Source organism: Daphnia magna, linkage group LG3, assembly GCF_020631705.1.
Source record: "Daphnia magna isolate NIES linkage group LG3, ASM2063170v1.1, whole genome shotgun sequence".
In the NCBI taxonomy this organism is placed as follows: Eukaryota; Metazoa; Arthropoda; class Branchiopoda; order Diplostraca; family Daphniidae; genus Daphnia; species Daphnia magna.
The window spans coordinates 8,441,970-8,454,121 of record NC_059184.1 but is presented as its reverse complement, the minus strand read 5'-3'; the positions used below and the strand labels follow the sequence as shown (position 1 = coordinate 8,454,121).

Genomic DNA, 12,152 nt, shown 5'->3' with positions numbered 1-12,152 from the left:
ACTGGAAAAAGCTATCACCATTATTCGAACGGCAGAGGTTACGCGTCTACAGTCGTCCAACATGAATCAGGGCAACACGGCACCGTTCCATCAAATTAAGTCAGTAATAGGGAAACGGCCTAGCGACAACATGCCAATTCACAGAAGAGTTAGCCCCGCGGTAAACCATCTGTTCGATGGCACCCTCCCGGTTGTCAACCGTATGGTTGCTGGAGCTGTGGAGCACCTTCACGCCATGCTAAGGAGGAATGTCCGGCGTTCGGAAAGGAATGTCATTCGTGCCACAAATCGGGTCATTTCCAGTCCGTGTGCTCCCAAGGTAGTTCGTCGCCTAGACCTTAAACGGCCGGTAGCATCACTATTCAGTCCATCCTTCAAGACATGGTCCGGCTCAGTGTCACCTCTACCTGCAGCGCCGCGGTGTCTTTCCTTCAGATGCTTCCGGATTCCGGAGCATCCATCGATGCCATTCCAGCTTGTTTATATCGGTGTCAGTTCAAGGATATCCCGCTATCTTCTCATGGACCCAAGGTTGTAACTGCCACAGGTACTCCTATATAATCGCTGGGCAAGTTTCTAGTATCGTTGGTTTGGGCCAGCAGTTCCAGTGGTCCGGTTGTTACATCGGTCCACGTCCTTCAAGACCTTCAGCAGCCGGTGATTTCAAAAGCAAAACAGAAAAAGCTTGGAATGCTCCCCGCCCAATACCCTCACGCCTGTGTGTTGGCAGCCATTCTGTCTTCCAAGTCGGGTGTCCTGGAGTTGTCAGACATCCAGTCGACAATGATTGGGTTGATGGCGGAGGTACCTTCCATCTTCGACGGTGTCTGCCGACCGATGCGTGGCGCACCATGCCATTTCCAGCTCAAGGAAGATGCAGTTCCCTCGTCCATCAGTGGTTCACGTCCTATTTCTGTTCCTCTAATGCCAAAGGTCAAACGCGAGTTAGATTCATTAGAAAAACAACACGTCATTGCCAAGGTGACAGAGCCGACAGCGTGGGTCAACCCAATAGTGATCGTTCCAAAGGCGGACAACGAAATCAGGATTTACGGCGATTTCACGTCTCTCAACCGGTGCATCATCAGGCCGATTTTCGAGGCACCGACTCCCTTTCAACGATCCCTTCTGGGATGAAATTCCTCACGGTAATTCACGCACTCAATGGATATCATCAAGTGGAACTTGATAACGAATCCAGCCTCATGACGACCATTTCCACTCCGTTTGGCCGCTACAAATATCTCCGCCTCCCTTTTGGTGTTTCTCTCGCTGGCGACGACTACGATCGGCGTCTAGCCGACGTTTTTGATGATTTCACGAACTGCCGACGCGTAGTCGAAGACGTCCTGGTTTTTTTATGCCACTTGTGCCGATCACGTCAGTTTGGTAAGGCGTTTATTTCATCTTGCGGCGGACCATCAAATTGCCATCAACGTAAAGAAAATCGTTTTTGCACAATCCTCCGTATTTTTCGGCGGCTACATCGTCGGTGAGAGTGGATTTAAACCCAACCCTGATCTGTTCAAGGCCATTCCCGAATTTCTGAAGCCAACCTGCGTTTCAGAGATGCGGACCTTCCATGGCCTCTGTCAGCAGGTGGGAAAGTTTGCAGACGACCTGGCATCCATGCTCCGCCCCCTGGCTCCTCTATTACGCAAAGATTTCGTCTGGGAATGGACTCAGCAACACGTAATGGACTTTCAATTGGCCAAGGCCACCTTGTCATCTTCATCTATATCCGAATTGGCATTCTAAAACCCGGCTCGGCCGACGTCCCTCTACGTCGATGCTTCTCGTCTCCACGGAGTAGGCTTCATCCTCCGTCAGCAGCAGACAGATGGCAGTTGGAATGTCTTTCAGGCTGTATCCCGTTTCCTATCGGATGCCGAATCCCGCTACGCCATGATTGAACTGGAGTGTTTGGCTGCAGCATGGGCAATGCGGAAATGCCGGTAATTTCTGGAGGGCCTACTATCATCTCGTCTACTCATGGATCACCGACCCCTAATCCCAATTCTAAACGACTATTTTTTAGATAAACTGAACAACCCCTGGATTTTGCGCCTCTGCCTTTCTATGCAGCGATACTCTTTCACCGCGTCGTGGGTGCCGGGAAAACATAATTTCATGGCCGACGCATTGTCCCGTTCTCCCGTCGATCAGCCTTGTCCATCGGATGAAATCGCGGAAGGCCCCCATTCTGCTTCCGAGCGCATTCATCTGATGGATGGTATTGAAGGATCCAGCTCCGCCAATCTGGATGTTTTACTGTCGTAGGTATCCGCAGCATCTGCTGTCGATCCTGTAATGATCTCTCTCCGTCGCACCATTGTATAGGGCTTCCCAAATGATAATTGCAACCTCCCTTAGAGCTCCACCCATTTTGGCAGGTCCGCAGACAACTTTATGTCGACGATGACGGTCCGCAGACAACTTTGTGTCGACGATGACATCATCTTTGTTGGTCCTCGTGTTGTCATCCCGGCGTCCTTACGTCAAGAAATTCTACACTGGCTCCTCCAGATGCACCAGGGGGCGACCAAAATTCGACAGCGCGCACGCCAATCGATATATTAGCCGTCCATGGACAATGATATTGTCATGGCCGTCAAAACATGTCCGACTTGCTCCAAACGTCTCCTTCAAACCAGTCGGAACCCCTTCTTCCCCATGAGCCGGCTTCCCGTCCGTTCGCATTCCTATTCGCCGATCTCGGTACCTTTCGCGGTAGGGATTTTTTAATTAATGCCGACCAGTTCAGTGGATGGCCCCAAGTGTATTCCTTCCCTGACACCAACACGTTTTCACGCCGAATCATCGATGCATTCCGCTCCTTCTTCACTTGCGGGGTGGGCGCACCGGTAAAGCTTTTGTCGGACGGCGGCCCGCAGTTTAAGTCGGATGAATATCTGTCATATTTGTGAGAATGGGACATTACTCACGGCCATTCTTCGCCTCATCATCCGAGATCTAACGGTCATGCGGAGACCGCCATGAAATCAATGAAAAAGCTCATCGCGGGATCCTGGACATCGGGTTCCTTTGACCTGGACAAGTTTGGAAAGGGTCTCATCCTCTTCCGTAATGCTCCTATCGCCGGGTGTGCATCCTCTTCACAGGTTGTCTTTAACCGGCCCACTCGTGACATAATTCCTGCTCATCGGCGTTCGTTTGCGCCAGAGTGGCAGAAGGCCGCCGGAATTCTCGAAAAACGGGCACTCCGCGCCAGAGAACTTCGTACGCAGCATTACAACCACTCAATACGCCTCCTTCCAGCCCTTTGCATCGTTGATAGCTTCGTCATCCAGCATCACAGGTCCAAATGCTGGACAGGCCAGGAAACCGTAATTTCAATGCGTTGGTTGACGGAGGTGATCAACGGGATTGTGTCGTATTCATTCATTCTGCATTGAGGCGTCACCTTGTTTGTCTGATTTTTTTTTTTCGTTTTTTACCCCCCGGCCCATTCAGCCGTTTTCTCCTGATGTGATTCCTATGTTTCTTCTTCCCTGTTCATCTTCTAGTGCGGCTTGTGATTTGTATTTCGTTTACTGTGGTCTATTGTGTGGTTTATACCTTGGAGAAAAAGACATCTGATGACCTGGCAATGTCACCCCCCCCAGAACTTAGAGAGGCCATTTTGTCTTAGTAATCGGACGAGTGAATACATCTTGTATCTCTCATCCCACTTGTCCTGTTCATTTCACTTCATTCCAGACGACTACGTCCTTTATTCAGGGCTTTGCTCCGACTACGTAGTCCACAGGCTACAGTTAGTTATAAAAGATGGTTTTAAAACCCTTAGTGTGAGTTTAAACTTTAAAGCAATCTGAAATAGTAATGATTTAACCATATTTTTAAAAATAGGGCGAAGCTGCTGGCGGTATCTCCTATGTGGTAAAATGGTGAACTCGGCTAGAAAAATCGTAAACGATTCAGATTTCATCTACAATTTGGTGGGCTTTCGCCTGTAAAAAAAAATTCAACCCGCTGGAAAAGCACGTTAAATGAGCTGCAAAACTTCCTCAAGGAAATTCAAACTGATGCAACTCTTCTCACACGCCTCACGGCAATTAAAAAGCACGGACCACTTACTGCCTATTAGCAAATGGTACTTAAGGAAATCGTAGCCATCCGCAAACCTTTTGAAGCTGCATCAAATGATTTTCAGGCTGACTTTGAGACGGCTTCGATTACGTTATCAGGATTGAACGAAACGGCCGTGGTAAAGGCGGTTGCTGTTGAAATTGAGCTGCGATATGACATTCTTCGGCCAGTGTTTCTTTACCAAATCCGGAAATTCAAGTTCAAACAGAAGATGCCTGCGTTTCTCCTCATAACAATTTAGCCGGACTAACATCATGAAGTTGCAAGAGATGATTGAGTCAGTTACTATATTCAACAGTAATTGAGGTACCAAGACCTCGTTCGGTGATTGGGCCTGCCAAAGCATTGGAAGAATTCGACGCTTATTTGAAAGAAGACATCATAGACATGGAAGTTCCATTGAATCAAATGGATCCCAACAGTGAGCGGTGTGCCACGAAGCCACTTGAGTATTGGAAAGCAAAGTCAATATCGCTTTCCGATCCTTAGTGAAATTGGCAGAGATGTTGTAAGCGTTGCCGCATCGTCAGGTTCTGCCAAACGGGCATTCAGTGTGGCTTTCAATATATTTACGGCCAAACGGTCTGCCGTGAGACCCAATGTTTTTTCTAACTTAATGCTCAATTAGTGTAATGCTGGACTTAACATAGGCTTGTTGTGGATGGTTGTGGGGCCGAGCGGTTTTACATGCTTCCACAACAGTAACACGAAGACTAGATTTAAACAATTACATACAACCTTTATTGAAGAGCTTATTCAGGAAGGAGACGACATACACAATAGAAATGACAAGGAGCTTGACGCGAGGAGTAGCCAGTTGGAAGGCAGGGCTCCCTCTTACACTTTCGGTCCAACGGGGTCGCGCGGCTCGACCCAACTGTCCTCCCTGGCTTGGGAGACAGGTGAGCTCACCGGTGTCCCTCTACCGCTCGACCCTGAGACTATACGTGCGCCAGTCCGCAACATTAGGCCTTTCCTGACTTTTTGTGAACGAATGCAACACAAATACAGCAAACATCATTCGAGAGGCAAAACAATTCAACGTAAAAAAAATAAAAATAATAAAAAAAAAACAATAAAATAAAAAAAATAAATATATATTGTTAAGAAATCATGGGTAGGGAACAGCTTAGATGGGTGTCTTTTGCAAACGGCTCGGTCTATTTCCTGACTTTAGCAGACACACACACAGGTTACTCACGCATTACCGCGTTTACACCGGTGCCTGCCTTTCCGCAGCGCACCACGAACACACCGGTGTCTGCATTACCGCAGCGCACCACGAACGGTCGTATTACCACGACCGTCCGGACCTGGTAGTCCCGCTGGCCATGCTTTGTGGCATTCCAGCTCAACACGAAACACACATTCACGCTGGCCATGCTTTGTGGCATTCCAGCTCAACACGAAACACACATTCAAGCTGACCATGCTTGTTGGCATTCCAGCACCAGCAAAGTAGACACTAATACTACCACAAAAACACATGACACCAGAGACTGTTGAGTCCGGTTGGTTTCACACCAAGAGCAAGACTGCCCCAATTACAAAGGAGAAGATGGGGAAGAACAAAGGGAGTAGGAAGTAGTCACGTCGACGGAGAGGGAAAGTCGGCCAAAGGTCGAAGAAGCTCACATAACGTTACAATATATACGAAACAAACCAAACAAACAACACCCCACCCTTTTGCTGCTTTTGGTGGTAATAAACAAAGGAAGGAAAACACAGATTGAAAAGAATACTTCAAGCGAGTTAAAGAGAAGAGTAGAAAAGAATAAAGAGCGGAAAGTTGGGTCGATCGCAGCTAGACAGATAGCTTTTTTTTCGGATGGAATGATGATGGATTTGAAAAATGAGTGTGAGATGAAAGACACATGAATGAACAATGCAAAATGGAAAATGGAAAGTAGACAAAAGTAATTTAAAAAAACGAAAAAGAAACGCAAGTCAAGCCGTGGTCAATGTCATGCGAAGTTGTTGTGCCAATGTGGAAGTTGAATTTGTCTACCGGATCTCGTCTTCTCCGGTTCTCTCGGCTGGACTTGCTGCTCGCTCTAATCACCCACTGTCTCTTACACAGTAACCGACGGCAAATTTTCCTCTTGCTTTTGTGTGTTGTTGTGAGTTACACTTCGTTCTTCTGACTCAAAGTTTTCTTTCTTTTTCTGCGTCGGAATCTTCTTTCTCCTCCCACTCGACATCATCACGAGCGTGAAAACGTCAGATTTGACACACATGGGCATTAAATCTTATGAACTGTTTTTTCTTCCAATTTGCGGGCCAGTCTTCTACTAGATACGTTGTCTCACACACTTTTTTCACCACCTGATACGGACCTACAAATTCCGGCAAAAACTTTTTTGTTTTACCCTTTTTGATTAGGTTGCGTCTCACAAGTACAAGTTCGCCGACACGTAAGACCTGAGTCACTCGGCGACTATGGTCAACATGGTCTTTCAATTTCTGTTGCTTTTCGATAACTTAAAGCCCTGCTAATGCCGCCGTCTTGTTCAGCCTTTCGCACAGTCCATTCGTTTGCGGATGTTCGGGAGTAGCCGGGATGTGATCGATCCTCCATTCCGTCAATTTGGTGTCGAACTCTTTCGATGAAAACGCAGGGCCTTGATCACTCACAAGTCTTTTCGGATGACTATGTCGATGGATAATATTATCTTGAATAAATGGAATGACGTGACTGGTAGAAGTATCCGGAACGGCTGCCACTTCCATCCACTTTGTCAGATAATTGATCGCCACAATCACATATTTGTTTCCAGAATCAGTAGTTTGTAGGGGACCAAGATGATCGATGCCTAACATTTCAAATGCATGAGCTGGTAGAGAAATTGGCTGTAATCTTCCTACGGTTTGACCCACGGCATGCTTGTGCAACTGACAGTATATACAAGAAGACACATATTTCTTAACACTTACAAACATTTTGGCCCACCAATAGCGCTCACTAACCCTAGCAAAAGTCTTTTTCCTACCCATATGCCCTGCATGGGAATCATCATGACAACTATTGAGGATTTTCCTATGGAGGACTGAGATGAAAACAAGAAGAAATTTTCTACCAGGGCCCGAATTCTTTTTATATAAAACTTTTCTATCTACCAAAAATTCATGAGGTTTTCCTCGGGGTTTGGGTAACTTAAATCTAAAAATATTTTTCGCAATTGGTTGTCCACCTGCTGGAGGAAGGCAAATTCATGCGGAGCATAGCCCGAAGGCTTCCTAGTTTGCAAAACAAAAATAACATGATCTGTCTCAGATTCCGGTAATTTTTCGTCCGGATTGCGAGATAGAGCATCCGCCATAACATTACTTGAACCTTTCAAATGGCGCACCTAAAAATCGTACTCCTGCAATGAAAGAATGAATCTCGCAAATTTACCGCTTAGTTCTTTCTTTGTATACATCCATTTTACCGCTGAACTGTCGGTTTCGACCAAAAACCGTTGTTCATAAATATATGAACGAAATTTCTTAAGCGCCCAAACTAGCGCGAAACACTCCAACTCGTTAGCGACTCTGCATCTGACAACGTTCTACTTACAAAAGCCACTGGTCGTGGCCCAGCACCATCATCCTGCAATAAGACAGCTCCTAATCCCAAGTTGCTTGCGTCCGTTTGAATGACAACATCCAGTTTTTCATCGTAATGGGCCAGGACGGGTGCGGATGTCAAATACTGCACTAGATTCTGTTTGGCCGCTTCCTGTGTCTCTGACCAAATTCACAGCGCATTTTTCTTGACTAAACTATAGAGTGGGCTGGCAACAGCCGCAAAATCTGGGATGAAGCGTCTGACATAAGAAGCCAAGCCTAAAAAGCCTCGTAATGATTTTACATCTTTAGTTTGAAAATTAGTTAGAGCTTGAACTTTATCCGGATGCAGGCGGATGACTTCCGTCAATCACGTGACCTAAATGCTCTACTCGTGGCAAAAACAGACTTTTCCACGTTTAGCGTCAAACTTGCTTTTTCTAGTGCCATGAGCACGAGCTCCAACCGCTCCTGATGTTCTTGGAAATTTTTGCCAAAGACGAGCACATCATCCAGGTAGACAAAACACATGTGCCATTTTAAACGCGACAATACTTTGTCCATCAACCTCTGGAAGATTGCAGGCCCGTTGTTGAGTCCAAAAGGAAGGTGGCAAAATTCGTAAAGCCCATCCGGTGTGATAAATGCTGTCTTGCACTGATCTTTTTCTGCAACTGGAACCTGCCAATAGCCGCTAGCTAAATCAAGACTTGAAAAAAATTTAGTACCCGAAAGGCGATCAAGAACGTCATCAATTAATGGCAACGGGTACACGTCTCTGTTAGTGACTAAATTTAATCTTCTATAATCTATACAAAAGCGATGACCACCATCTTTTTTTCTTACAAACACAACCGGAGCTGCCCAAGGGCTTGATGATGGTCGAATCGTTCCTGACCTCAACATTTTTGCCACTTCGTCAACAACTATTTCTCTCTCATACCTTGACACTCTGTATGGTGCTGACCGGACTTTCTGTGCGTCGCTGGTGTCAATCAAGTGTTCGGCCTGGTCCGTTTTTCCAATCTGACCATCTTTACCAGGGAAACATCTCCAGCATCGCTTGATAACTGCCAAAAGGTTGATCTTCTCTTCTTCCGATAAGTCTTCACCGAACCTTAGCTTCTCTACCCATGATGGACAAGGCTTTAGCATCGATTCGTCTGCTGTCGCCATACAGCTAACGGGCGAATCTGCTTCCTTCGTCTCCATCACCACTTCCGCTTCTAGGTCGATGTCAATCGTCGTAATCAGGTCACGTCTTTTGACTTGCAGTGGACTGGACTGTAAGTTGAAAATAGGGATTTTTAGTTTGCCTTTCTCGATCTGTACTACTGCCGACGGCATCATCCACTCTTTTCCTGGGTGAGCACAGCGATTAAATTTTACTGCTCCCCTCCCGGAAAATTTTCTCGGGATTTCCGCCGCGACAAACATCATCAAATCACCTAGAATTCACACTGAATCGAGTAATTTGACTGTAAGTCCACCACGACAACGCTTCGGTGGGGACTCTCCTTTATACATCTCTATAAGTTCATCCGAAACACTTAAACTCTCCGTGGAGATGTCCTCAACTTCGTAGGCGAATCTCACTTTCTTCATCTTGTAAATTAAACAAAATGGCAATGTTTTAATTACTACCACTTCAGATAATTTCGTTTTGATACCCCCCCCAACCCAATAATTGAAGAACAAAATGAATCTACTGGCACAATCTTATTGTCTACACCTTTAACTTATACTTTCCTTCTCCTGATCTGAGCGCCATCTTCCCCAGCTTACTAGCCCTGCTAAACTTAATGGCGCTACCGGTGGCCCCTGAGTCTACGAGTGCGACTACTTCCCCAACTTTCTCAATAACCACTTTAACTATAGGGAGAGGAGGGCGGCAAGGTAAAAAAGCATAGCTGGTCAATAATGGCCTTGCCTCTAATGACCAGCGCTTGTGTTTTCCGGCCGTGTTGGACAGTAACGAGCTTTATGTCCCGTGTTGTGACAGATCCAACACTCCATCGGAAGTCTTGCTGCCCCAGGTGGGCTTCCTTTGCCTCTTCCTCCACTTCTGCTTACCGTTAAACTCTCCAACTTAGTCGCAAACTCTGCTACTAACTTCTCACTAAAGTTGTTAAACGCCACTGCCAAATCAGGGTGCTGTGGTGGCGGAATATTCACTTAACGATTGGGTGCCACATCTGCTCTTGCTGACACGCCTAATTGCTCCAGCTGCTGGACTCGGGCTATGAAGGCTGGGATGTTTATTGGTGCTGATGCTGTTATGGCAGCCACGTGTTCCCATCTAGCCAGCCCATTGATCAGAAAAGGAATAGCGTCTTGTTCCGTTAGAGGAGTTGGTGAGAGGCGGCATAGTCGAAATTTATCGAGCGCGTTTTCTCGACCCAACTGTCCTCCCTGGCTTGGGAGACAGGTGAGCTCACCGGTGTCCCTCTACCGCTCCACCCTGGGACTATACGTGCGGCCAGTCCACAACAGGTTTATTTGATGAATAAATGAAAAGTGATGCTAAAAATTAATTGCAACGCAAAAATTCAATGAAACTTCAATGAGCATTTTTTTTGCATTTAAGTATCTTGTATATTATCTTATCTTATCTTTAGCCTCTTCTACTACCGATACTATCTTGTATCGGAGCATTTTTTCGGTATTGATAAATTATCTTAACTTAACATAACCTATTTTGTTTTCGGTATCTGTATCTTTAGTATAAAACAAAGATAGGATTCCCTGTCAGGACACATTGCTCGTAACTGCTTCAAGAATCTGGAACCAGAACAATACAAGGGTTCGCCCAAAGATGCAGTCGTAGGAGCGACTTCAAAAGGAAATCTTCCCATCAATTTAGCAGTTCCAGATACGTTGGAAGAAGAATTGGACCACCCAGAAAGGTGCGTGTTCAACCTGAATTATACAAGATTAATCAAGGGAGCAGTAAAGTGTGGAAAAGTAACTGCAACAGTACTGATCGATACAGGAGCTGCAGTCACAGTGATTTCGCCCGAAATACTAGAGAAAACGGAATTTGTTAAAAAACCTCTTAATAGACCGAAGATTGGTCTCGAAAACGGCCAAACCCTGTAACCACACAATACGGCAGATATAGTAGTAACCCACAGAGGCAAAACTATAAAAGGAAATGGAATTTTTATGCCAATGTCAGGTTTTGAACTACTGTTAGGAAATTAGGGCTTCCTACAACAATTTCGAGCTATCCACATTGAGTCAGAAGAGTCATCATTTACGACGGGGTAATCGCCGTTTAGGGAAATCACTTCTCTTCACGCAGAAAAATCACAAAAAAGCTGCGATTTTCAAGAGATTGTCATGAAATACCAGCTTACACGGTTAAGCAAATTCCAGCAATTATTTCCAACAAAATGGAAGGTTCGTGTACACCATCAGGTTGTTAGCAACAACAAGCCTGTCTACTGGTCAAGCGCTCGTAAAAACGGATTTGGAAAAAATTCCAGTGGCCAATCTATCTCCGAAAACAGTATGGCTAGAAAAAGGAGTGACACTGGGAATCCTTGAAAAACACCCCAAAGCTAAAAGAATTAGAAGAAGAAAACAAAACAAAAAAATCAAGAAATTTTTTCAATAGATGCGTCGGTAAACGACCAAGATTCAGACGCAGAGAAAAAAGAATTGTTGAAACATCTCGAAGGAAGAATCGGGGAAAACCTATCAAAAGAAGAGAAGGAAAAGACAGTAAACTTCCTCAAGCAATTCATCCATTGCTTTGCGCTAAACGAGAATGATTTGGGATAATGTTCAGCAGTCAAACATAACATTAATACCGCTAATGCTCCCACAATCCATAAAATTCCTTACAAGAGTGCCTGGAAAGAACGAGCTGTTATTCAAAATCAAGTGGAAGGAAGTCTGTCTTGAGGAGTCATCGAACCTTTCGATAGCCCTTGGTCTTCCCCAGTAGTTTAAGTCAAGAAAAATGATGGCACTTAGTGCTTCTGCACGGACTACTGCAAGCTTAACGCAGTAACAGTAAAGGATTCATATCCCGTAGCACGTATTGCTAATACATTGAATCGGCTAGAAGGCGGTACATTTTTTTCAAGGGTGGATCTTCAGTCGGGATACCATCAAGTTCCAGTTGTTGACAGCAGTGATAGACCGAAGACAGTCTTTATCACTGCAGACGGATTGCACCAGTTTCGCACTCTTTCATTCGGTTTAACAAACGCCCCTGGTACATTCCAGCGAGCTATGGACATCATCTTAGCTAATCTTCGTTGGACGACATGCCTCATCCACTTGGACGACCTCATAATTTACTCAGCAACCTTCTAACAGCATTTGGAACGACTTTGTTTAGTGCTGAGTTGCCTTGCTCAAGCTGGGATGAAATTGAAATGGTTAAAATGCTTATTCGTGGAGCACACATTAAAAGTGTTGGGACACCTAATCTCAAAAGGAGGTAGTTCGCCAGATCCTGAAAAACTTGAAGCAGTTCGAAA

General features: G+C 45.5%; 1 protein-coding gene and 1 pseudogene across 1 annotated transcript; both read right to left on the bottom strand.

Annotated features, from left to right (window-relative positions):
- Positions 1–6,591: 6,591 nt before the first annotated feature.
- LOC123470625 lies at positions 6,592–8,190 on the bottom strand. The gene is made up of 5 exons (XM_045171163.1): positions 8,091–8,190; positions 7,670–7,839; positions 7,228–7,460; positions 7,045–7,147; positions 6,592–7,002 (listed from the first exon to the last, which is right to left on the bottom strand). Exons 1-5 carry the CDS (start codon positions 8,188–8,190, stop codon positions 6,592–6,594), a joined length of 1,017 nt encoding a protein of 338 aa, XP_045027098.1.
- A 464-nt stretch (positions 8,191–8,654) lies between these two features.
- On the bottom strand, positions 8,655–9,186 carry LOC116919407 (annotated as a pseudogene).
- Positions 9,187–12,152: the final 2,966 nt, after the last annotated feature.

Excerpts from the sequence above, each read along its gene's own strand:
- LOC123470625 (XM_045171163.1), bottom strand. The coding sequence starts at position 8,190 with ATGTGTTTTGTCTACCTGGATGATGTGCTCGTCTTTGGCAAAAATTTC. Across the intron at positions 7,840-8,090 it reads CATGGCACTAGAAAAAGCAA|AGACACAGGAAGCGGCCAAA; the intron begins GTTTGACGCTAA and ends GAATTTGGTCAG. Across the intron at positions 7,461-7,669 it reads GGCCACGACCAGTGGCTTTT|GTGCGCCATTTGAAAGGTTC; the intron begins GTAAGTAGAACG and ends TACGATTTTTAG.